Source organism: Anas acuta, chromosome 3, assembly GCF_963932015.1.
Source record: "Anas acuta chromosome 3, bAnaAcu1.1, whole genome shotgun sequence".
Classification (NCBI taxonomy): Eukaryota; Metazoa; Chordata; class Aves; order Anseriformes; family Anatidae; genus Anas; species Anas acuta.
This window is the reverse complement of record NC_088981.1, coordinates 28,167,739-28,191,931: the sequence shown is the minus strand read 5'-3', so window position 1 is coordinate 28,191,931 and position 24,193 is coordinate 28,167,739. Positions and strand designations below refer to the sequence as shown.

The following is a 24,193-nucleotide window of genomic DNA, read 5'->3' as shown; positions in this document are numbered from 1 at the left end:
CTGTCCCTTTCTAGTTTTCAGACCTTTGTTTCTCATACATGTATGTTTATTTTTTTTTATTTTTTTTTTTACTGGATTAATTTAATAATAACAATCCTGATTTATTGCCTCTTTTTGTTATTAAAGAGAAGCCGACCTAGTTTTGTGAGGTTAATGAAGATTCTGCTCACCCATCTCCCCTTCTTTAAATTATATGTGTTCGTATTGTACTTGGTTTCCAAAGGGAATATTGCTGTAGTATGAGGGTCAAATACTTCCTATAAGAATTGCTGCTTGGGGTGATTCACAGGTCAAAACACAGCTTGAATTTTAGTTTTGAGGTTGACTGTAAAACTGGCTATTACAAATCTGTTTTGAATTGTGAGCAGAAATTATTCAGGAAGCCATTGAGAACCCAGAACTCCTTTTTGTTTAGATTTTGGATTAGCAGAGAATTTTGAAAAATGACCACAACTAGCGAAGCCAAGAATTATGGAACAGCTAAAGTATTTTCATGATATAGATAATATTGCCCTCTTCAGTCTTTCCGTGTTTTTTGTTACTATTAGAGATCACAATGATAAATATAAGAAAATCTGTCAGAATTCACACCTGTTTGTTAAAATCAGTATGTATAGTTCTAACTATTACCATTTAGAGTACAAATTTGGTAGCATATTTCCTCATTCAGAATTTGATTTTCAACTTCCTTGGGCAAGGATGAGTTGTTTGTTTGCTCAAGGTCTTGGTGAAGTTCATGAGCTTCAGGTACTGCAGCTGACTTCTGCATATGGGATTGTTTTTTACACAGTTCAAGGCCCAACATAAAGCTATTGCATTACATTCTTCAGCTTACTATAGAAAACTTACTCGTTTTAGGAAAAGAGAAAATGATGCTATTGGATAATGCCAAGCAGTATTTCCTTCTTCAGTATTTGCATCCTCTAAATCATCACATATAATTGTCTTGCATACTGCATGCACATTTTATTTAATTTTATTTTTTAAATCATTTTTCTTAAGCAAACACCTTTGAATTTTCTTTAACATACTGTATCAGCGCCTTCAACTCTCAAAATTAAACATACTCTGGGTGTTGCATTGCTAAACCTGCAAATAGCAACAGTCAGCTTCCTCCTGTCTGACCGGGTGATACTCCAAAACCTGGTTTGCATTGTTCTCTTGCATGATCCTCACTGTAGGTGTAGCACTTCTAAATGCTGCTGGTTAGCTGCTGTGAGGGGTTTGGGGCTTGTACCAGAACTGAGAATGGAATTATCCAGCATCCTCACTTCTGGATGTCTGAATCATGCTGCAGTATCCACGTACACTAGAAATGTTTAAAGCTTTAATTTGTCATGTCTTGAGCTGTATTTGGTTGAAAAGCAAAATTTTTTACTAGAGCTTCTGACATTGCCTTCACGGTCTTCAATTCTTTCTACCTTCTTTATGCATCCTAAACAGTATGTTTTCAATTGCTCCAGTTAATATTATTGGATTATTTTTATAAACCTCTGACAAGGCATTTTTATAATTTCTGGGCAGCCTATAGCTTGTAGTGAAGTCTTTTATAAGGTGGCACTTTAAAAAAAAAAAGACAAAAACAAAATAAAACAAACAAACAAAAAAAACAGACGAGTGTCAAGATGTGACAGTGACCCCTGAAGCCCTGAGTCATACCTTGCCTGATTGTGGTAAATTGAAGCCTTTGATTTAATAGAAGATCAACAATCAGTCTGCTGTTTTAAATGCAGTTCATTAATTACCTTTAAACAGTACTTTGGAAGAAGGTTTGATTTCATAGGCTTAGATTTGAGTTGCCATATTTTGTGGGTCTTTTTTCTTGGTGCAGTTTCATTCCAAAACCAAGAAAAGCACTAAACCTATTTTTACCTAGTGTGCTTTTTGGGAGGCAATGCTTCAAAAAAGATTGTATTCAGGGCATGTGCATTGCTTTATTTGTGTAGCTTACCTCCATGGGAATTCTTGCTTTCTTTTCAAGGTATTTATTCATGCTTTGGGGATGCTAATCTAAGGCAGCATTAGAAGAAAGCGTTTTCTTCATTACCCATTACAGATTTTAAAAGTTGCATTATCCGTGAAGATTATTTTATTAATATTTCTTACAGTTACTGTAGACCCGAGAAGTCCCATGAGATTTCGGGACTAATGTAACCACAGTGGGTTCTCCTAGCAGCCTAGGCAGAGCTGACTCCTGGCTGACCTGGGCCTGCCTTTTTCTCCCCCTGCAGCTCTGCAGCCCCACTCCTTTTGCTGTGGTGCTAGATTTCTGTGTGTTAACTTCTGGGAACGATTCATTTGTTTGTGGGAGTGGAGAGGACGGGAGGAGTTGGTTTGTCACCAGCTGAACGCGCTGAAAGCTCAGCTGCACAGCCCCAGCCCCAGCAGTCCTGCAGCCAAGGCAAAGGGAGCGGTCGGGGCTGGGGCAGGATGAGAGGGCTGGAGCCTGACAGCAGTCAGGCTGCATTTGGCTGACGTGGGACCACAGCAACTTCAGCTCGGCGTTTGTATGGTGAGGGTCAGAAGTATGTATTTGCCTATTAACTGTGTCAACTTCCCATGCTAACTCCTACTAGGTTATTTGGGATTTGCTGCAGTGGAAATGTAGGTGCCTGAGCAGTTAATGAGGAAGAGATACCATACTATAAATTCATATCTCATAATGCTGTCCAGCAGACTCTTCCTATGTTTAGAGACTTAATTGTGTCATTTAATCGAGCTGCTAAAAGTAACTTCTCCATTTCCGCCAGTAAAACTTTGGGCACACACAGCTCCGATCTCATTAAAAATTCTGAATACAACATATACTTCAGAATTCATAATCTTGTCAGATCTTAAAACTTGTGGAAGGATTTGGAAATAGAATGCTTTTTCTTTTCTTTTTTCCTTTTTTTTTTTTTTAATCGCCTTTTTATTTATGGAAGCTTCCAGACTGGCACAGACAGGTATGTTCTAGAGCATCTGTTCCCAGCTGTAGAGCTTGACTTTTATGGATGTGTGGGCTGGCACGGCTGGGCCTTTATTACTAAAATGTCTGTTTAATCCATTACGGTGTTTGTGTGTTCATACTTGCGATACCATGTGAATGCACTCATTCTGTTAAAAAATGTCTGTGTGCCCAGACTGGGATTGCCCACAACCTGTACGACTCGTGAATCAAGAGCAGGGAATGTGCAGGTACATCCAAGATTGAAGGGAAAAAAACGCTTCTGAATTTCTGGCAACACTGTGAAATCACTTTGCTAGCAATTCAAAGTAAAGCAATCCTATTTAAAAAAAAGAAAAGGAGAGGAAAATCATGCAGAAGAACTTGTCTGGTTTATTAAGGATATGTCTTGTATCAAACCGTGCTGACCCTCCATGTGAACACGTGCTCTTTCTTGTCTGCTTGGGTGGGAACCAGCAATATTCTGGGTGGAAAACAGACTGAATGGCCAAGCACAGTGGAGCCATGCAAGTGCAGGGTGGGCAACAGGCTGCAAGGACCTGGTACCTATCAAATCTGTGGCATGGTGTTTCTGCCAGCGGGATGATCACCAAACCGCTTTCCATCATTTATCAGCAGTACTGGCTATCAGGGAGGTCCCAGCTGACTGGAGGCTAGCAAATGTGATGCCCATCTACAAGAAGGGCTGGAAGGAGGATCTGGGGAACTACAGGCCTGTCAGCCTGACCTCAGTGCTGAGGAAGCTCATGGAGCAGATCTTTTCCCAAGCAATAAGACAAAGAGGAAGTAGCTTCAAGTTGCTCCAGGGGATGTTTAGGTTGGATATTAGGAAAGATTTCTTCACTGAAGGGGTTGTGAGGCACTGGAACAGGCTGCCCAGGGAACTGTTTGAGTCACCATCCCTGGAGGACTTCAAGAAACGTGTAGATGTAGAGCTTAGGGATATAGTTTAATGGTAGATATGGCAGTGCTAGGTTAAAGGTTGGACTTGATGATCTTACATGTAGAAGTCTTTTCTAACCTGAATGATTCTTTGATTCTATGATGAACTTGATCTGTACTCAGCCCTCCTTCCCTCGGAGCTGGTCAGAGTCTCTTCAGCTCTCAAAAGCTTGCTGCTAGGAGGAGAGAATGGTATAAAGAGTGGCTGCTTAGGTCACACTTGCTCAGGCAACTAAATAATATTTCAGTAAGAGTTTTAGTTACTAAGTGGCAGAAGGACAATGCAATTAAAAACATAAATCCTAAATTGTTTAAGAAATACACGCTCTTGCTGTATGGGAGCAATATACCTCTTAAAATACGTCTGGGGACAAATAAAAATGAAGTCTCCAACTGGGCTATTTTTGGATTAAGCATGAGAAAATATTAGCCTTATCTGTGACAGATATGTTAAGTAAATATTTACCATCTCTTAAATGAGAAATATACGAGAGGTAAAGTCTGGGAAGAGCGAAGGCAAAACAAACAAACACAGAAATGCAGCACTAATTTATTCTAAGATGTTAGGTGTTGTAATCTATTAAGCTAACAGTGATGTTGCTTGGTGGGCACCAATAGCAATACTAACTTGTATGCCATGGGAACACAGAGGGATTTAACAAACAGAGGATATGAATCGTTCCAGCCTCAAAAGAGGGAACTGGTGATGATCAGTCTTAATCAACTTCATATGTTTTTGTCTGTATTTATTTTGGTGATAAATGATTTAAAATATTTTTGGTAAACCAGAAGACTATATCAATTGCAGCCATGTGGTCAATGTTGCTTAATATACCTTTGACTTTTTTTTTTTTTTTAATGTAGCTGAACATAGCCAAGTTCCCAGTCAAATCTTTGTGTTGGAAACATAAAATGAGACTTTTGTAGTAACTGTGGATTTAAAAAAAAAAAAAAAAAAAAAGGAGGGGGGGGAGGGAACACACCAAATCAGCAGTTGTTCACTGAAATGCTGGTAGAAGGGATGACTCAATCCCTTTTTGTGGATGAGGTTAGAGCTCTGCTTCCTCTTGGTTCCGTGCCTACAGCAGCATTTGTGGAGGTCAGGGCTCTTCCCGTTTAGCCTTCCCTTTCACATCAATTCCTTCTGGTCCTTTATTTTAAGGCTACTAAAGTGAAGGTGCCAATTACTGAACTTACAAAGGAAAATCCACATAGGTTTCCTCCAGCAGAACTACTTGAATTACAGATATCTGTCTACTGAAAGATGTGCTTGGAAGCATTTAATATCCATTAAAAATATTTACTTCAGTGTACTAATAGAAGTGCTTTCCAGTAGTCTCCAAATGTTCCAAAGTTAACCAGATTTACATCGTAGTAGTCTGCAGAACCTATGCTAATGTTGTACCAAATCAATTGTAAACCAAATTATCGCCAGTCATTCTTAAACCAGCTTATAAATGTCCATCTGAAAATATTCTACTTGCGTAGCAATAAGGGCTTATGATAGTAATTTGCTTGAGAGATTGTAATACACTGGCTCAGAGGAGTCCTTGCATAAAAGTGTCAGGCTGTATATACTCCCTGTGTTTGGTAATAAGCTTATAGCAACGATCTCACACACAATTGCTTGAACATATTTAATAAATAAGAGCTAGTGTAAAAAATAGAATTAGGACTTTGCCATGCTGTAGTCTGGTAGCTATATTCCTGTTTGGCTGCACACAACAAAGGAATGAGCAGGCGCTGCAAGCAAATGTGGAATAGCTTCTCTCCAGGGAAGCCATTTCCTAGGTACTAATTACAGACTGCTTTAAAATCCGAAGTGTAGTCTATGCCACTTTAAAATCTTTGCAGTAGCTTATGTTTATCATTCAAACCGTGGGTATTCTTGTTGTTTGTGCAAACGTCTTATCCTACTTCATATCTTGCTAAACTGTGGAGGCTTTTCTGGCAGCTGTTTTCACATGATTTTACAGTGAGAAAGTGTTTGTGCTGTCTGTGGTACCTTGAAGTTTAATTTTATGGGAAGGAGAGAGGAGAGAGGATGTGACTGAAGAACTGAAAAAATAGTTTAAATATAAGACACTTTAAGCCTTTTTCTACTCTATTTTTATATGAATCCCCAGGAAGGATACTACCCATCAGGAGAAGCTCTTAAAAATTGAGTGCATAATGTGATCCTGAATTGATCCTGAATTACAGTCTGAGACTGGGAAATGGCAAACACGAAAAATGCTCTCTGTAAGTCATAGCAACTGTGTTAATTTTTAAAGAATTTTGGTTTTAAGCTTGTCATTACATTAAATAGTCCGTGGAATACCACTGTAGAACAGCATAATTATGAAAGAGAACAAATGAAGTTTATTACATGTGAACATGCAAACACGCTACCCTCATCTTGAGACAGTGAAGGTTTCCTAGAGCAAGCATCACTTATACCTTTGAAGAGGAAAAACTTTGAGCCTCTGGTTGTTTTACAAAATAACTACGTCCAACTTTTTTTCTTCTTTTTTCCCCCTCCAGTGTAGGGCCTGTGTTACTAGATCCTGGAACAAACAACCCAGTGTGTTTCCAAGAAAAATACATCTGTGGACTTGGCTGTTGAGAATAATTGTAAAAAGCTCCAAAGCATTCCATAAGGGAGAGGGTAGAATGTACCAAATATTTTGCATGAGCCTAACTTCAGAAAATAAATAATTTTTCATCACACCGTGGAGGTGTAGCAAAGATTAACAGTTGAATACCTGTTTGATGTGATTTATCTGTGACACGGTGAATGGATGTGGAGATCAGTAATGCTGACTGCAACAGTGGTCCTCCAGTGCTTCTGCTCTCGTGGTCTGTGCTTATGTGCCAGGTCAGGAAGTACAGCAGGACTGGAATCTGAAAGATAGATGTTAAAACTACTTAAATACATGTGTTTGGTTGGCTTTTTTGTTTGGTTGTTTTATTCCCCTTTGGAGAGTGTACTTATCTTCATATCCACAAAGAAAGTAATTGCTTGTGTTGTGGAAGAAAAAAATCTGCATTGCTTTTGAATGCAATTTAATCTTACTAAGTATCTTGGGATGTGGAATAAACTCCATATATTTCACAATTTTTGGGGAAAATGAAATCACCACCCTTGGGAGGTCAAAAGGTCCAATTTTCTTTGCAAAGCGGTGTTTGTATTTTCAGTGCTGCTCGGGACTGTGGTCAGTACTTAGCCAATGCAAATAAACCTCCCCTTCATACAAAACCTACAAAATAACACAGGCTATGCCATGATGGAGGCAGTGACAACAGGAAATGTGGGATGAGGACTTTACTACATCTTGATTACATTCTGCCTGAATGCAATGCCCGATTATTTTATTTATTTTCCTGTTCGCTTTTCTTGGCGATAATATAATCTGGTAATATAGTGTGATAAGGGAATAGGGGGAAGGAAGGATTTCTGAAGCTTTCATTAAAGGAATTTTTTTCTTAAAGGCGATTTGGTTATGGCTTCTTTAACCTGGTTGTTTCTTTAGCATGCTGGTAAGTTAATCTCCGTATAGCTGGCCTTGTTTAAGTATGGTGAAATAAGAAAATTTCAAAATACTCTTCCTTATGCATTTCTTTAGTCAGAATGAGAATAATGACTAAAATATGAACACTTGATTGTTTGATCATAAGTTAAAATATTTTTACAGGCGGTCATTACTTTACTCATTGTTTTATCTGCTTATTGAAAGCAACTTTTGGGAAGTGTTGCATTTCAGTGTAGGAAGGCTGCAAAGAGGAACATTCGTGAGAGCTCATTTCTCTCATGCATGTAAAGATTAGGAATGCAAATTAGCCATCAGTTGCCTTTTAATAAATGTAAAATATCCTTATTATCTTCATCAAAGGCTAGAATAGGCTTTTTTGAAGTCTGAGAGTGGATTTATCCTCATGACTAACAACTGAGGATGCTTTTAACAGTATGGAGTCTAATGTTTAGGCTGACAATACCTTAAAATTTTACAGTTTTTGTAAACCGTCAGGTACCCCTGATCATTATAACAACAATATGCAGAAAAGAATTACGATTCTTGTGAAAGACAGTAACCAACCACGTACAGCTCCAGTCCTGTGCTAAGTTTTCTAATCAGTCCTTTTTAAGAATTTGCGTGTTTACCAGTACTGTTGGTAAAGAAACCCAGTATTTTATAGTTTTGGTGAGTTCCTGAAATCTTTGTTTCCATCTGCTGACATCACCTTTAGTCCAGCAAATTGCTCTTGATACAGTTTGATCTCCTAGCTTCTAGCAGGAATTGCTGCTTTTGATTGCTTTTTGTTTGTTTGTTTGCTTTTTTAAAGGGACTTCTGTGGTAGGGAATAAAGCATGACTGTTTTCATAGTTCCTGAAACATTTAACTTCCCTTTCTAAGGGTGCTTCAAATAGGAGATTTAGTTTCCACTGTGTGAGTTTGCTTAAACTTTGTAGGAAGTCGTAGTGTTGGGCTTCATAATTGTTACAGACATCCTGGTTGGTTGTTTATGCAAATAATATCCTTCTGCATATCGTGACGTTCAATTGATTGCTAGCTGTTATTAAGACTTTTTCATATTTTTTTTTTTGCAGAATTTGTATGTTGATGTTGACAGAGTAGCAAAAGAAAAGTTTGTGGGCTTTTTTTTTGTCTTTATCGCATCAAAAAACGAAGTAGGATATGGTCTTACAAGTTGTTGTCTCCTGTCCCTCAAACTCAAAAGCCCAAGCAACTTCCAGTGCAGCTGCACTGCTGGCAGAAAGAAAGGTTTTATTTCAGTTGCTGTTCTGACAGCTATTCCTGTGTGTCACAACAATAACATAGATGTAATTCTGCCCTGGACCGGACGGAGAGGATGTTTGTGCAGCCGCATCACAGGAGAGAAGTGTGCCTCTTCCATCGGGTGACTGGCAGAGGGCAAGAGCCTCCTGCTCTGCTTTCTCCTCCTGCCTCCATCAGATGCGTGGGAGCACCTGCGGAGAGAGGGGGCTATCTGGGGGCCTTCTGGGGAGACCTCAAACTCCTCCAATGCAGGAGGAAAATCTTGCTCTGTCCTTAGCCTCATGCCCAACTAGAATGCTTTTATGCCCTTTTGTCATTCAAATATCAGGGAAGAAAGGCTTCTTCCCACAAATGCTACCGAGGAGGCTGACATGATAATCTGGCCCTAGGGTGCCAGACTGGGCCCCCCAGGGAATTCAGAGTTTCCTTGCTGAAAGTGATCCCCTGCCAGCCAGACACCCTGAGAAATACATTGCTGGTGCTTATTGAGTGGGAGGAATGCCAGCTCTTGTTGTTTTGGTTGGTCTTGTGCAGTGGGTAATTACCTGTGTTGGATGCATATTAGTAAAAATATCAAGAAATGAAAGGGGGGAGGTAGCTCAGCTTGGTCTCCTGATGGGCTGTAAATGCATTTACTTGCACTGGTTTTCACTTCTGTTTGATTGTATATTTTTTTTCTTCTTGTGATTCTCAAAATTATTTTCAAAAATACCTTTTTTGAATCTCAGACCTCACAGATGTTGCAAGTGAACTGTTTTATCTGCCCATAAACAGAAGACCTGAATGATTTTCTAGACTCAGATTCAAAAAGTTTACATAGCCTTCTTTTGCTTTCTTCCCCCTCTGTGTGCAAAAAAATGAGAAGAAAAGAGAAGGGAGGTGGGGACAAAAAGAGGAAAAGAGGATTTTTACAGGGTAGTGGTTAAGAAGGGTTTCTTTGCTCTCAATGGTTCCCTTGTTCTGTAGAATTTGGCATGGTTACATCTCTAGACAGACACTGACAGAGGTTTTAGAAGAAACATAAGGCTTCAGCATGAATTTATGATCTTCAAGGAATTGTGGCCACATTCAGAGATTTGAGCTAAGATGGAAAAAGTCATACCTCAGAAGCAGAATGAAAACCCAAGGCTGTTGTTCAGTTGCCTTATGTCTTAAATTTATTATGACAAGCCAGCAGACCAAGGGCTGGGATTTTCCTGTAAGGTGTTGTGGTTTAGCAAGAGGGACAGTTGTCCTGAACGTACTTAAGCAATTGAATATTAAAAGCAAATGAATAAATAGTGTAAATTGAATGGATGCTTCTCTTTTCTTCCTGTGGATTTTCTGTTTTCTTCCACTTTGCCAATTTTCATGCTTGCCATCCAGTTCTGCACTGCTACACCAGTGTAACTCCACAGTAATTGTGTAAAACTTTCATGCAACTTGCCAGTGTTCCTTTATTCCCGTTGATTCCAGCGTGAGCAGGAGCACTTTCTTGTTCAGGACTGTGTGGATGCTTCTAGGAACAGAGGGATCTGTTCAGGTGAATTTTCCAGTCACTGAAGTATTTGGTAATGTAGCAACTGCCGCTTGTTGGACAGCTTTTGAAAATCTGGGATTGTTTTGGTCAGTTTTCATAAGCATGTGAGCTCATCTCTGTGGAAAGTCGCAGAAGAGTTTTTCTTTTAAACATAACCCACCTTGTTTATACTTCCATTGAGTTGTTGAATTTTTTTTGTTTTTTTTTTTGTAGCTTTTGATGCCTATATTTGTATTAACCTATATGGATATTGTCAGAGAACTTTGCAAAGTGGAAAGTGTTTCCACTTGACACAGTGGTCCAAGCATTATTTGGGTGGTGTCTTTTTCTGTGCTACACTTCTACAGATATGTCCTGTGTTGCTTGGCAAGCAAGGACCAAGGCTGAAAGTCATCTTGTTTCCCCTTCTGAACTACGCTGTCTGTGACCTCAGCAGGTCCATAAATTCAACAAAAATTGCCATCTATCTTTAGCCTAAAATTCTTTAATTTTCAATGGGTTTAAGAGCATCGAGGAGCAACATTGCGCACCACCACTGCTTATGTAGCCTTAGTCTCAGTGGAATTGAATTCCGGTTCCTAATGAAAGATGTTTTTTCCATGCACAAGTTAACCTCTTTATTAGCAAATTTCCTTGGTGGGCTAGCTCTAGGAACTGGTGAGAATAGCTTCAGCCAAGAGACTGAAATTTGTGCAACCCTTTCTCTCCACTTATGGGATGACGGCTGTGCCAGTCGTGAAAGCGGTGGATTACAGAAAACACCAAGGATAGTTTAATGACTCAGACATCTAGAAGCTACCGTACAGAATGAATTCTTTTATTTATAGGCCCTGCAATGAGAGATGAGCATCGCCTTCTGTTTTGGAAGGATGGTCCTAATTTTCCTACCAGCTTACACCCACACTCTTTAGCCTTACTTGCAAAAGGATTAGGCATTCAGTGACTTAACAAAAATATATTAGACTGTAAAAATAAATGAGAATGCCTGTAGTGGTGCATAAAACTAGCTGCTTTAAGATGAAGTGCGGTTGGTTTTAGAGCTTAAATAGTTCAATATTAAGGTACTTCAGTGTTTAAAAGAAAGATACCCTCTATAGTTTCCCATTTATAATAAACCTTTTACAAAGATGTTGTGGAGCTTTTGCTATAAGCATTAGTGACTTTTTCATACCGTGGCAATGAGCATGGCAGATAAAGTCAGTGGGAAGTTAATAATTCACAAAAAGTTTTAGTGATGTGTGATAAATAAGTACAGGTCAATCAATTGATGAGGAGAAGGGAAAAAAACACAACCCACCCTCATTAATTGATTGTCAAGCTTTATGTTTTAACCTTAATAAGGTAGAGGTCCTGGTTAAAATATTATGCAGTGGTATCATTAAAGGTTATTTTTGAATGCTGTATGTAAGTAGGTTAATTATGATTGCATATGAAACACCCCTTGTGATACTGCCCCACCTCAGAGTGTTTTACAGAGTAGAACTCCATATTATTATGGAGTTTTCCACTTAACTTCCTTGATTTTAATCATTTATCTTTATAGAATACTTCGTAGTATCAGCTGTGTTGATACTGTAGTCTTGTCAGGGTTGGAATTACATTCACTTTGCTTCTTTCTTTCTATAGCACAGATTTCTCTGTTTCAGTCAAAAATAGGCCTGCCAGCCATGGCATTCTTAACTTCTCTGGACAGTCGGTACAGCAGCAGTGGGCACTCTTTGCTCACAGCATTTTTGGGTGACTTGGGAATCAGCTTGAAGTCTTTTCCAGTCACTGCTGATGCCGTTAGCAATCTCTTAATTATGATTTCTCCCTTGACTTACACCTGATGTTTTCTTTCCTTGAGTCCTGGCTGCAGAGTCTGCCTGGCTCCTGCTCAACTGCCTTGCCTGGCAGTCTGTCCCTCCGGCTGCTGTCCCCTCGCCTTTGTGCTCTGCCATCAGTGGTGGCTGAATTGGGAGTAGTGGGCAATGGGGCGCTGGTTCCCATTCAGGCTGTCACTACAGCATGGAAAAGCAGTAGTTAAGGCAAATGCGGGGCATGCTGCGTGTAGACAGATGGTAAGAGAATTTATCTGTGTACTTGCTGAACTAACATGCACATGGGAAGTTTTCAAAAGCCTTTTGCTTGTCTGCGTTTGGATCAATTTGCAGAGGAACAGTAGTAGAAGGTACAAACTGATACTAAGGCCTCCTGTCACATTTCAGTTACAAATCTGCATGTATCAAGTACTTCTCCCAATTATTATTGTTGCTATTTCTTAAACTGGTAACATTGAATTTCTTCCACTTACTTTGTTTCAAAAATGCTTGAGTCAATACTTCTCAAGGTTCACCTGAATACACAATTACATGACAAGGCAATTACATGTCAAAGAAGACTTTAATGAAGTTTTTAGCAGCTGGAAACAGGAACTTAAAACAGCGAATACTGGGAGATGTAGGGATTGTCAATATTGTGTATCAGCTCGATGCAGAGGTGTTTCTGAATGTTACTTTAAAGTATTCTAAATAATTATCCCATTATTGTACAGTACATTTTATGTACTATTAAAATTATATGATTTTCAGTTTTAATCTGGAAGGCTGGTGCTTAAGCCTGATCTTGGCATATATTAGGTTTAGCTTTAATTTTAAAGGTAGCTTTTTGCTTCTCTGTGGGACCGGCATCTCAGTGCTCGCTAATAATCTAGCTGGAGGAAACAGTTGGATCTTCTCAGTTACAGGGAAATACAGAAATGTAGACTCCAGATTGCTCAAATGTGAGATTATTAAGGGGTTTTGCTTACAATAACATTACTGTATCAAAACTGTAATCTTGGCAATGTTTCTCTAGACATATTTGAAATTGGTTACACCCATCTTTTGGTGACATAATGTAGGGCTTTAGTTGTTAGGGCTGAATTATATTTACAGGATGATGTAGCCAATTTCCCTTTGCTGCTGCATCTGTTTCAAGTGACTTATTACCCGTGTGTGTTTTCTTACACACTGATTATTGCCTTTTGAAATTCATCGTCCTTCACCATAAAATGCTCTTTCTTCTGCAGACGAGGAAACGTTTCACAATTGTAATAGAGGTCTGAGAAACAGACTTCCAGGGTATCTAGGGCAAAGCATTGGTTTGGATGATTGAGTCTCAATAATGAAATCTTTCCTGGGTTAAAGATTGCAACACGGTGCTGCCCTTTTAGCAAAGACAAATAAAATGTTTCAAGACAGGGTTTAAAATTGGCTTTGCTGAGAGGAAATCCTACTATGTCTGATGAGTACTTTGGCTGAAAGGGGCAGTCTGTCCTGAGGTAGGACAAACAGGTCCCTCCAGGCCTCTGTTGCCTTCCCCACAAGCACAGGCTCTATAAGGAAGGGAACACATTCACTAGGACGAGACCAGGGGACTTCTCCCTGGCTCACAAATGGGATTTAATAGGCACAAAGATATTTTTTTCTTCCCTGAATAATTATCGCTTTTTGACCCAATGTAACCTTCTAGTATCCATAGCGTTTAATTGCAAGAATTATCATGACCTAAATTTGCACTGTGTAAAAAGCCACTTATGATGATTTTGCACCTGTCCTGTAGTAATTTAATTTGGTATTTCCTAGACGGTGAGCAGCCATTCATCCTCTTATCGCTCAGAATCTCTCCACTACAGCCAGAATACTTAACACAGCAGTGTATTAAAAATACTGTTAAGCTTTCACGAAGTTTTCAGGGCACGATGCACTTGTTCATAGACTGTCTATGTAACTAATGAACAGCGTGGTTTCATACAAAAATTTCAGCGCGCTTTTTTTCTTCTGATATTAAGTAGCTTGATACTGTATCCTGTACTTTCAGTTAGTTTTGCCATGTGCGATTCCAGCAGAGCTTTACTGATCAAAGGCATTGGTTTATTCTAAAGAGTACTTTAAAATAAAATATGTATCTGGGTTGATGATATGTCACTGTTGAGACAGCGCTGTTTGAAAAGAACAACAATATTAAGTTTGACAGAAATGGTGATGGGCTTTTAACTACAAATGTGCTGCCAAGCTGTGCAGCAATGATTGCTCTGTATAATTCCTTTTTAAAAATTATTTTCAGATAGCTTAATTTAATCTGTTTGTTGTCAGGCTTTATCATTTGCGGGAGGTTTGGAGATTTTGTTTTTCTTTCTAGCTCAGTTGTTGTTGACCTACTTGTTTGTTTTAAAAATAAAAACGGAGTTTTTATTGACAGTCCATCTGTGTAAACTAAAATCTAGTATTTGAATACAAACTTTTTAAAATAGTTTATATCATCTTAGAGTTCTCATGAATTTCCTATTAGTGCAGGAAGGCCTAACGGTAAGGATGGTATTATATCGGTAGATAGGAGATATAAAAGGCAGTAAAATACAAACTGAGTGAGTTTTGATATTGATCAGCATGCTTGCTCTAATATGTCCGTTTAATTTCCTTGTTAAAAGTGGGAACCTAGACTGGCAGTTTCTGATGCTTCTTTTTGCTTAAAAGGAATGCAGAGGTGTCATTTGATTGGCCTAGTTTATTTTCTACTTTTAAAGTAGGTTAAATGAAAAATATAAAGGTTAATTTCCTTCAAAACTGCTGAACAAGCTGTTACAACTATTAAAATCCTTGTTTGGTAACTGAACTAAAATTTAAACACATCTAGTAAGTTATTATTGTAAATGCAATTTGTAATTGTAAGGGAGGACAGAGATGCTGTATGATTTCTTCTGTTGAGTTGGAGAACATTAGGGAGGCATAGGCTTCATTTGAAGAACCTGCTGTGATTCTGTAATGGGAAGATTATCCTATCATATGTGTTGCTGTATATGAGGAGCTCTGTTGCAAATGCTTATTTACCCTTTTAATGGAATAAGTATTTACCGCATTGAATCCTCTAATTTCTTTCATTCGAATTCAATTTTTTTAATTGGATTTACGGCTCTGCTGGTTCATTTTTAGCACTGCCATAGCAAGCTTTATACTTATTGTGGCCTCTTGTGTCACTTTCAGATGCAGTTTTGCCGTAACTCGTTCCTCTTTGTGTGGGCTTGTAATTTGTGGGATCTCTCCATGGCTGTAGGTTGCCTTATGGGGCAGTGCTGGCTTGGCATTTGATTTGGTACTTACCTTTATTCCTGGGTTTGAGAACCTTACTGCGTTCTTATTATTACGCAGATTATGCTCAAATCTGCTACAGGCTTGTGTCTACTTACAGTACATTTGCTACCCTTGCATAATTTCACTAAATGGCATAAATAAAAGTCCAGAAATACCACCTATTTGGTACTGAAAAGGAATGCAGACTTGTTGGTTTTTATTTTCAGCTGCCCTGAATGAATAGAGAGTAGTAATGAATGAATTAAATGATTGCTTTGCCTTACTTTATCTTAAAGAGAGATTTTTAAGCCTTTATGTATTCCAAATCATAGTTGGATGCGACTCCAGTGGTTGATAACTTTCCCAGTATCAACCATAGAATAATTCTGGAGAGTGCTTTTCATCATGGCTTTGTCTGGTGTCAAATGGGCCATATTACGTGAAGAACTTTTCCATAAAAGTACTTTTATTGAGTTTTCAAGCTTTTGTTTTGTGTTTTCATGGCATTTTAAATGGCTAAATGTTTATTTTTGTTTGATATGTGTCATGTTTGGTAAATTAAGCTAAAGTATTATAGGAACACTGCTTTCAGTTTTGTTACTCGCAATTAACTTCTAAATTGCTCATTTTGCTCGTTTTTGTTTACAATTCAAAATGTATTCTGACGAATTTCCAAGATTAAAGTTTTGTTGAGAACATCTCACAGTAAATAAGAAGCAAAATTTGGTGCTGTACAGAGAACCTGGGCTTAAAATGGAATGAATTTAAGTAGTTCTTCACATGAAAATGTAATGACATGCCACACGTGCAAGTTACTTGCTGTTTTTTGTGAACATTTGCCATGCTGTTTATTGATTGTGGTAATTGCTGCATTAATGCTTCACTATCTTGATAATAAGCTGTTAAATGTTAAAAGCTTTCTGACAACTTGATGTATGACTTTGGCATTAGCTGGCTGCTCATTTATTTTGAGGAAGCTTACCTCTCATTCAGTTTGCCTCATTGCATGAAGCAGAGCCTCAAGACTATGGAAATCTGTAGCTTGTCACTTCCTCCAATCTTGGATTCAGTGCCTGCTATTGAGAAATGCTGTATTTTCAGAGGCTTTAGATATTCAGCTCAGTGTTTGCTGAGTAGGAACTGTTTCTAAAAATAACTAAAATGAATTCCTCTGTCCCTTTTTCTTTCTGTCTCGCTGCAGGATGACGTAGCTTTGCCAAGGATTTATCAGCTAAGCAGAAAATGAGCTTAACATCCTGGTTTTTGGTGAGCAGTGGAGGCACCCGCCATAGGCTGCCACGAGAAATGATTTTTGTTGGAAGAGATGACTGTGAGCTGATGTTACAGGTAATTGCATCAGCCTTCCATATGCAACTGCTCAAATCTTGAGCCAGTTTTGTATTCCCTTTGAAAATGAAACTTGCCAGATGTTGGGAGGGGCAGTAGTTCTGATTAATCTTTTGTGTTCTTAGGGAAAGTTAGTTTGAATATATTGCCATCAATCATACGCTTATTGTCAAAGCATAGGGGATCAGGTTTCCTTTATATAAATCACATACAAAATGCAGAAATAGATTATTAAAGAAATTTTGCAGCATGATGAGTAAACTGTGTGCTCTGTAATATGCGATAATGCTAAGTGCACTGGATGCTGTTGAAAAGAGCTTTCTTTTTTCTGCAACTTGTAATCTAATTTAGTCACATGATTTGATGCAACTCTATCCCCATGTCCTGATCTTGCACAAAGGCAAATGAAATTAGTAGGGAAGAGTATTTCTGTATCTCTAAGGAAGTTGAATGACTCAGTCTCAGTAATGGTTTCATTTTAACTCTAAAAAGACAAGTCTTAGTCAAAATAGTTTAATATTTTAAGTAGGTTCCTCAACTTTTGGATCACTATGGGGAACACTTAAAGGAGGTGTGTAGCTGTATTATTATGTATTATTATTACGTATTATTATACAACAGACACTTTGCCTTATCAAAGCTGAAGTCCTCTGAGCTTCTTTCCAGTGTATTTATTTTTGAATGGCTAATGGTAATATTTTGGAAAAAAAAATTAAAATCTTGTCTTTGGTTATTGTAGAACTCTTATAAGGATTAAACTTTCGCATGTCCAACCCGCTCAGTAAAATGTTTTCTTGTGGACTCTGTTCTCAAGAATTGTGTATGCAGCCATCAGCGGCCAAATTAGAATTTCACTTGCAAATGAAGTGCCTAGAAACCTACTTTTATGTGCATTACTGAGAATGTAATTTCTATAGGTAAAAGGCATTTGGTTCTCAACCTCAGAATCTATCCAAAAGGTTTTAGTGATAGAAATACTTTGTCTTATTATAAAGTAGTTGAAAATACTCCTAATTCTCTTAAAAAAAAATAAAAATAGTATGGAGTCTTTTGTGAGAAGTATTTGTTTTAAAAGGGGGAAAAAAAAGACAAGGTGGCAACAACAACAAAGTATCCCACATCATTGGTTCCCACCCAAGGAATTATAATTACAACATACTTTTATTTTTCCACTAGCTTGTTTGTGGTTTGTTGTCCTTTTTTTCTCCTATTTTTCCTCCTTTTGTTCCTTCCCTATCCATCACTGGTATGTATCTTTTTCTGGTTTAGGTCATTAAACTGACAACAATCTCCACTTTTTTAAGGTGGGGAATTAAATGATAATTTTATACCTTACATGACCACACTGTTCACAGGTCGGAAAAATGTAAATGTTGCAACAGTGTAAAAGTAGCAATATGCTTCAAATAATTGATGTCTGGTTAGGTATGTAAGAAAACTGGTTCACACCTCGTCTTTCCAACAATAACTGTTACTCCCTGTTTAATCCAAGTAGTTTTTCATGCCAGGAAGAATGTTAAGAGTTGCAACTTTCTAGAAAATGACTAGTTTTCTACAAATTTTGTATTAAAATCCACATATATGTGTTTTCGCTTGATGCTATTGACGTTACATCGTTATAATATTTTTATGTTGATTGCAAGAACTACTGTTACTTTTGTTACTCTAAATGTAAAATTTTGTTCAGTATGAAATGAGAGAGGCAGAATTCTCTCCTAGATGGTAGGGAAAGTAGAAGCGATTTCTTAAAGACAGTTATTTCTCAGCACTTAGTGTTTTTTGTTAACTGTTTTTCTTTGTCTGTCATTCCTAATATTCCCATCTCTACCACAGTACTGGTTTTTATTGTACTTTTTAATCCTTTAGTATTCACTTGGATTGGCTGCCTACAAGTCACTGTGGCATCAGGCCAGCCATAGATCTGTTCAAGGTCTTGTCCAACAAAATGATTTGTAGACAATGTGTATCTAATATACACTACTGCAGATCTGTTTAGCTGAGTAGAAAAGACTAAGAATTCTCTGTCCAATAGGTAGTTAACAGTTCAGGAAATCAAATAGGAAGATTAACAAAATGAGTTTTGCCTGACATAATTTTCTACCTTCTGCTACCTAAATGAAGGATAGATTTAAAACACTCCTAGGAAGGATTTTTGTAGCTTTATACATGCAAACCCAGGCTGAGTTCCTTGCTACATGTTATTTTCCTGAAGTTTTGCCATAGCTGGAGAATGTGTGATAGTTTTTCCTCACACAATGCATATGTGGTACATTTGATTTTGCAGTTTTCTCATTAGTAAATAACTTAGGTTTTAATGGTCCACGTCTTCAGCTAGTAAGTCCTTAGAGCAAAGCTTAACACTTGAGCATTTACTCTTTCATTTTACAGAACTTCAGTCATCATCACCTCCAAACACAGCTCCCTCTTTGAGTAAATAGAATCCAGTCAGTTTTAAATAGAATCCAGTCATTTATGGATGTTAGTTGCTCTCTGTTGACTTTAGGGATAGTAAAAAGAATCGAGGGGCCTGGTGATTTTTGAGAATATTCTTTGTAGCCTGCTGTTAGGTCTACATGCCAGCATGACTGACACCACAATTGCTGAAGGGGGGAGGAACCCACCAAAGGAGAAGCTGATAATGTGTTCTTGTTCTGTATGTATAGCTCTTTGTGTAGGACCTTCCATTCCACTCCTGACAACTTGGTTGTTCTCTTACTGCAAAGCATGTGGACAATGCATGATAAAGAAAGTGGAATTTAATGCTTTTATTCATAATCTCTTGACAGAAAGCATGTTATAAAAGCCTTATTAAAAAGCATTTCAGTTCTGTTGTGTGCTTTATAGAATTAGACCTCAGATCTATGCCTGACCACTATTCTTCTAATAGGGGTTTTGTTCAGGCCTGGGAATACAGATTTACTTTTAACTGTGTTATTTTGTAAATATATTCAAACGTGGTATGCAATCTTCGTATTAGGCCAGCTGCTCCAATACACCACCTTTCTTGTGGATAAATACTGCGTTTTCCTCTTTTAGCGTTATGTTTAGAAAACCTTTTGGATCTTGATGGGGGAGTTATATCTTTGGAAACAAAAATAAATAACTTTGATATTACTAATAATATAGATTTATTTCAAAAGAAGTATTTTTTTTGTATTCTGAGAATACATTTTAGTAGTATGGATTGTATTGAAAAGTAATGTAAGCTACAAATTTATTTTAACCGAATATGGAGTTTTCCTCTTCATAAGTGTACAGCTCTTAGCACAGTTACACTGTGATTAACATTGTCTTCAGTTGTAGATAGATCTTTGTACTGAACCTGGCAGGGATGGAGTTAATTTTCATCATTACAGCCCTTAGGGTAGTATGCTTTGGATTTGTGACCCAAATAGCTGATAAGACCCTGTTTTAGCTATTTTTGAACAGGTTTTACAGTGTCAAAGCCTTTTCTGTTTCTCTTTTCTGCTGCCTTCCTTCATGAGTATCTTGAGAATGCAGAAGAAGACGGGAGGGGACACAGCCAGGATAGCCAGCCCCAATCAACCAAAGAGATATTCTGTGCCATATAATGATGAATTGAGCAATAAAAACTGATGGAAGGTGATTTTGGGGAGAGTAGCCATTGCTCACAGACTGGATGGGCATCAGTCTGCTTGTGGGAGATTGTGAGTTAGTGCCTTTGAGTCACTGGAATTGTTGTTGGTATTTTTTTTGTTGTTGTGTTGATTGATTTTTGTTAGATTGTTTTTTTCCTTCTTCCTCTTTCCTTCACACTTCTTAAGCTATCTCTAACACAACCCATTTATTTTATTGCTTTTTTCTTGTCCTATTCTCTTTCACACTGAGAGAGTGGAAAGAGCAAGCAAACGGCTGTGTAGTGCTTAGCTGCCAGCCAGGGCAATGCAATCTTATAAAGAGTAGTTGGGTAGGAATTATATTTGAATGGAATGCAACAATAATAAATCTGAAAGAAACGTGGTATTTCAAAGATTAGCACAATGTTTGGACTTGTAAAGATCATCTGTAAATAATAAAAACATGTTCTATTATATGCAAATAGTCTAAGCCTGAGGAGAGCTGTAATGTGCAGAACTTCAGGTGCTGCTCTAAAAGCCACAGACTCAAGTAATTGTTCTTACCATTTCAAAAATGTGACAAAATATTGTGAAGCTTTGAGGATCTTTTTGTTAGTTTCATTTCCATTTTAACTTTTTTTTTTTTTAATAGGAAGTGGTGTGTAAAGATTAGAAAATAACTGATTAATAGCATAATAATATATTTGAATAAAATAATTGGAAAAAGTTCAGATTTTTTTTTCTCATAACCTAGGTAAAGATAGGCTAATTCATTTGCTTGCATTCTTGCACCACTTGTGTGGGAAAGCATAATCTTAATATTGTAGGTTCAGCAGAACACTCACATGAGTGAATTTGATTTTACTGAGCTTTTTTCAATTGAGGAAAGGTTACTAAACCCGTATAAAATGAACTGTAGCAGTGTATCTTCACCCACTGTTAAGGACGCTTAACTGATGTCGTGCATCAGTGACCTTGCTGTTCATTTGTCTCTCTCTTCCTTTGTCTGTCCTTCCTCCCCTACCCCCCACTCCCTGTTTATATTCTGACACCCTTTCTATTTCCTGTAGAGCAGAATGGCTAAAATAACATAATAAGTATAAGCAGAAGAGGAGAGAATTCACTTCTATGAGGAGAAAACAAAGCAATGAAAAGTTGGCATGGAAAGGAAGGAAATTGAAGGAAGGAAGAAAAACAGTACTAGCAAGTCACAAGAGATAGAGAAGGAATGAGATAAGGGATTCTGAGAATAGAGAGCGTTTCCTTAAGAGTCCTGGATGCATGGTCTTAAGGCCTTGAACTGGCTAATGTGCTGATAACCTGGGATCCTTAGAACTGACAGGCACTGCTGGTGCTGGGACAGGAATGAGCACAAAAGTCATTCTTATTACTGTATAGGTATGGGACCTATATTTGAGGAAACATTAAGAAAATCATTATTCAGAATTTTTTGATTCTGTTATGGGCACCCAGGGTCAGCGTTGGATATGGTTAACTCTCAAGTTAGAGTGGGCCTAATTTTTTTGCATACAGTTTGAAGAAACATGTGGAAAGAACATAATTGCAGTACTTGCAGAAATAGCCATTATTGCTATATTGATCTGTTCTCGAAATGCATTATTTTATTTTGTATTCTTTTTAATATTTTAGTCACGAAGTGTGGACAAGCAACATGCTGTACTTAACTATGATCCCTCTACAGATGAACACTTGGTGAAGGATTTGGGCAGCTTGAATGGGGTAAGATAACATCAGAAATGTATAGTTTCCCTTAATCTTTTTTTTTTTTTTTCTATAGCAAGGATGCTATGACTTAAGTGTTTGTTAATATCTTCTTAATGCAAGTTTGCAAATGGAAGGAGCATTTGAAAGGAAAATGTAATTTTGTGGGGCATCAATTAAAGGACTGGAACAAAGCACCTTAATAAGAGGGCCTTGACAAGACAAAGAAACTCGAATACAAGGGGATATTTAACTTCTAATTTCAGAAACATAAATTAATTTTAATTTCAGAAATATAAATGCAGAAAGTCTTAAATTGATTATATGCTTTAAAAAAGAGAGCCTTTCAGTCTCTAAAATTTCTGCTTAAGAAATTGATCTATACTTATCCTGTTTTACACAGAAAAGAATGTTACTGTACTATATGTGAAAACAAATCCAAAAACCAAATTGCATGTAAACGTATTTAACGTATTTTATATTCGTATATTTTATCTCTGTATCCTTTGTGTCAAAATCTCTATGAATAATGTATAAATGTCAGGTTATTACAAACTAACATAAGACAAATGCAAAGTTATGAGCAAAATGAAGTTTCATATTATTTTACATTTTAAGAGTTTTCTAGGGATTGCATATACAAAATTCTAGACAAGCTTCACCTTTTATAAACATTTTGAATATTGTAATGGATTATTAAAAACTTAGTTGCTTTGTCATATTTTTGTAGCCCTTTAGATATTTCTTTGAGCTGTTAATAGATGGTAGCTATAGTTGGTACTTTCTCAGTTTGTCATGAATGTACATAGAGTACCAAAAATTGTGAGTTCATCTTTGATAACTACTCATTATCAGTAACTTCCTAAGTATTAATTTCAGTAAGCAGTGCCAAGATTTAAATGTACATGTGTATATATATACATATGTATATATATAAGATGAAGAAGGCATCTCAATTTACTGTCTGTTGGCATTGACTTTTAACTTGGTGTTTCATCCTGAAGTGCATTTCAAAATACTCGGACTGTCTTTGTTAGTTTTTCTGTATTTTAAGGTACAGACCTTAGCATGTATGTAGGCAACTTGGCATTCCAAAGGGTCAGAGTCTCAACTCCATCTGAAACCAGTGTAACCTGAAAGGTTATATCATTTGAATAGCTGTAAACAGATGAGAACTTTGCTCCTTAAATATTTAATATACCTCTGCATTTTGAAAGTCAGTAAACTGTTTCAAGGAAATTATCAAAATTCAGCTCACAGTAATTTCTTGCTGAGAGACTTGATTTTATTCCCCAATTCTGTCATTCTTACAGTCAACAGGCATACCTGATTTTCATTGCCTTCTCGCAAAACTTGAGTTTAATAAAATATAGATAGGTGCATTTTTTTTTTTTAAGACCTTAATTTGACTCCTTCATATATGGTACACAGCTTTCAGTTATTTTCTTCTCTTGATCTGATTCATTCTCAAGCTGGAGCTGTCAGTTAACTGTGTAGCTGTTTACCCAGAGACATCAAAGCAGCTCTTCTCACAGTTTGGGGAATATTAAATTATATCATTGCAGTCCTTGTTTCTCTTCTTCACAGTGCTTCCTTTACTGTCTGTTTCCAACTGTGCTTTGTCTTACATACCTCTACCTATCCGGTTTCAAGTCTGAAGAGGAAACATACAATTTTCTAATATGGTACTTAAGTCAAATTGTGTAGTAGAACAGTATATGCAATGCCTCTGTACTCTGCAATGAACTACTAACTAGGCAATGGTTCTTTTAGTCCAGTTAAAAGTTTCAGTGTTGACTGTATTTACCATCCATATTGACATACAGCAATACAAGGCTTTAACTGGCATTCAAAATGACAAAGCATAAATTGGACAAGGGAGGGGGCTGAGACAGGAAGCCAACGGAACCCTAAAAATCCAGCACATGCCTTCAGACCAATGATCTTGATTTTAACTTTAAATTTTTGGATGGTTAGCTTTCTGTGACTATATTATAGCATAATTCAGCCAGCTTCTGTGTGTAAAGGCTGTTTTTAAGTCGCCTTTTGGAAAATAGTTTCTGGTGTGGGGATCAGGGAGAGAGCTACTAAATCTAATAGTATCTGTGATAAATTAGATAACATAAATAAAGTAGATAAATTAGTGAGAAAGCTTGCTTGTTACACTGTGGCTGTAACATCTGACTTGGTTTTGGCAGACTTTGTTGATGACTTCCTGGAGAAAATGGTAGCTAAATTCTCAAAAGAGTTGTTGTTCTCAATATAAACTT

General features: G+C 37.4%; 1 protein-coding gene across 9 annotated transcripts in view; it reads left to right on the top strand.

The window, feature by feature from the left end:
• CEP170 (centrosomal protein 170) overlaps window positions 1-24,193 on the top strand; it is a 100,840-nt gene that overhangs the window by 4,845 nt on the left and 71,802 nt on the right. For 8 of the 9 annotated variants that reach the window (XM_068676343.1, XM_068676341.1, XM_068676340.1 and 5 more), the window contains exons 2-3: window positions 16,478-16,623; window positions 21,852-21,941. In XM_068676343.1, the coding sequence (XP_068532444.1) occupies window positions 16,519-16,623; window positions 21,852-21,941 (195 nt within the window). In that variant the 5' untranslated portion in view covers window positions 16,478-16,518. Of the gene's footprint in view, window positions 1-2,488; window positions 2,513-16,477; window positions 16,624-21,851; window positions 21,942-24,193 lie in introns of those variants that run through there. The other variant, XM_068676336.1, reaches the window with a different exon arrangement.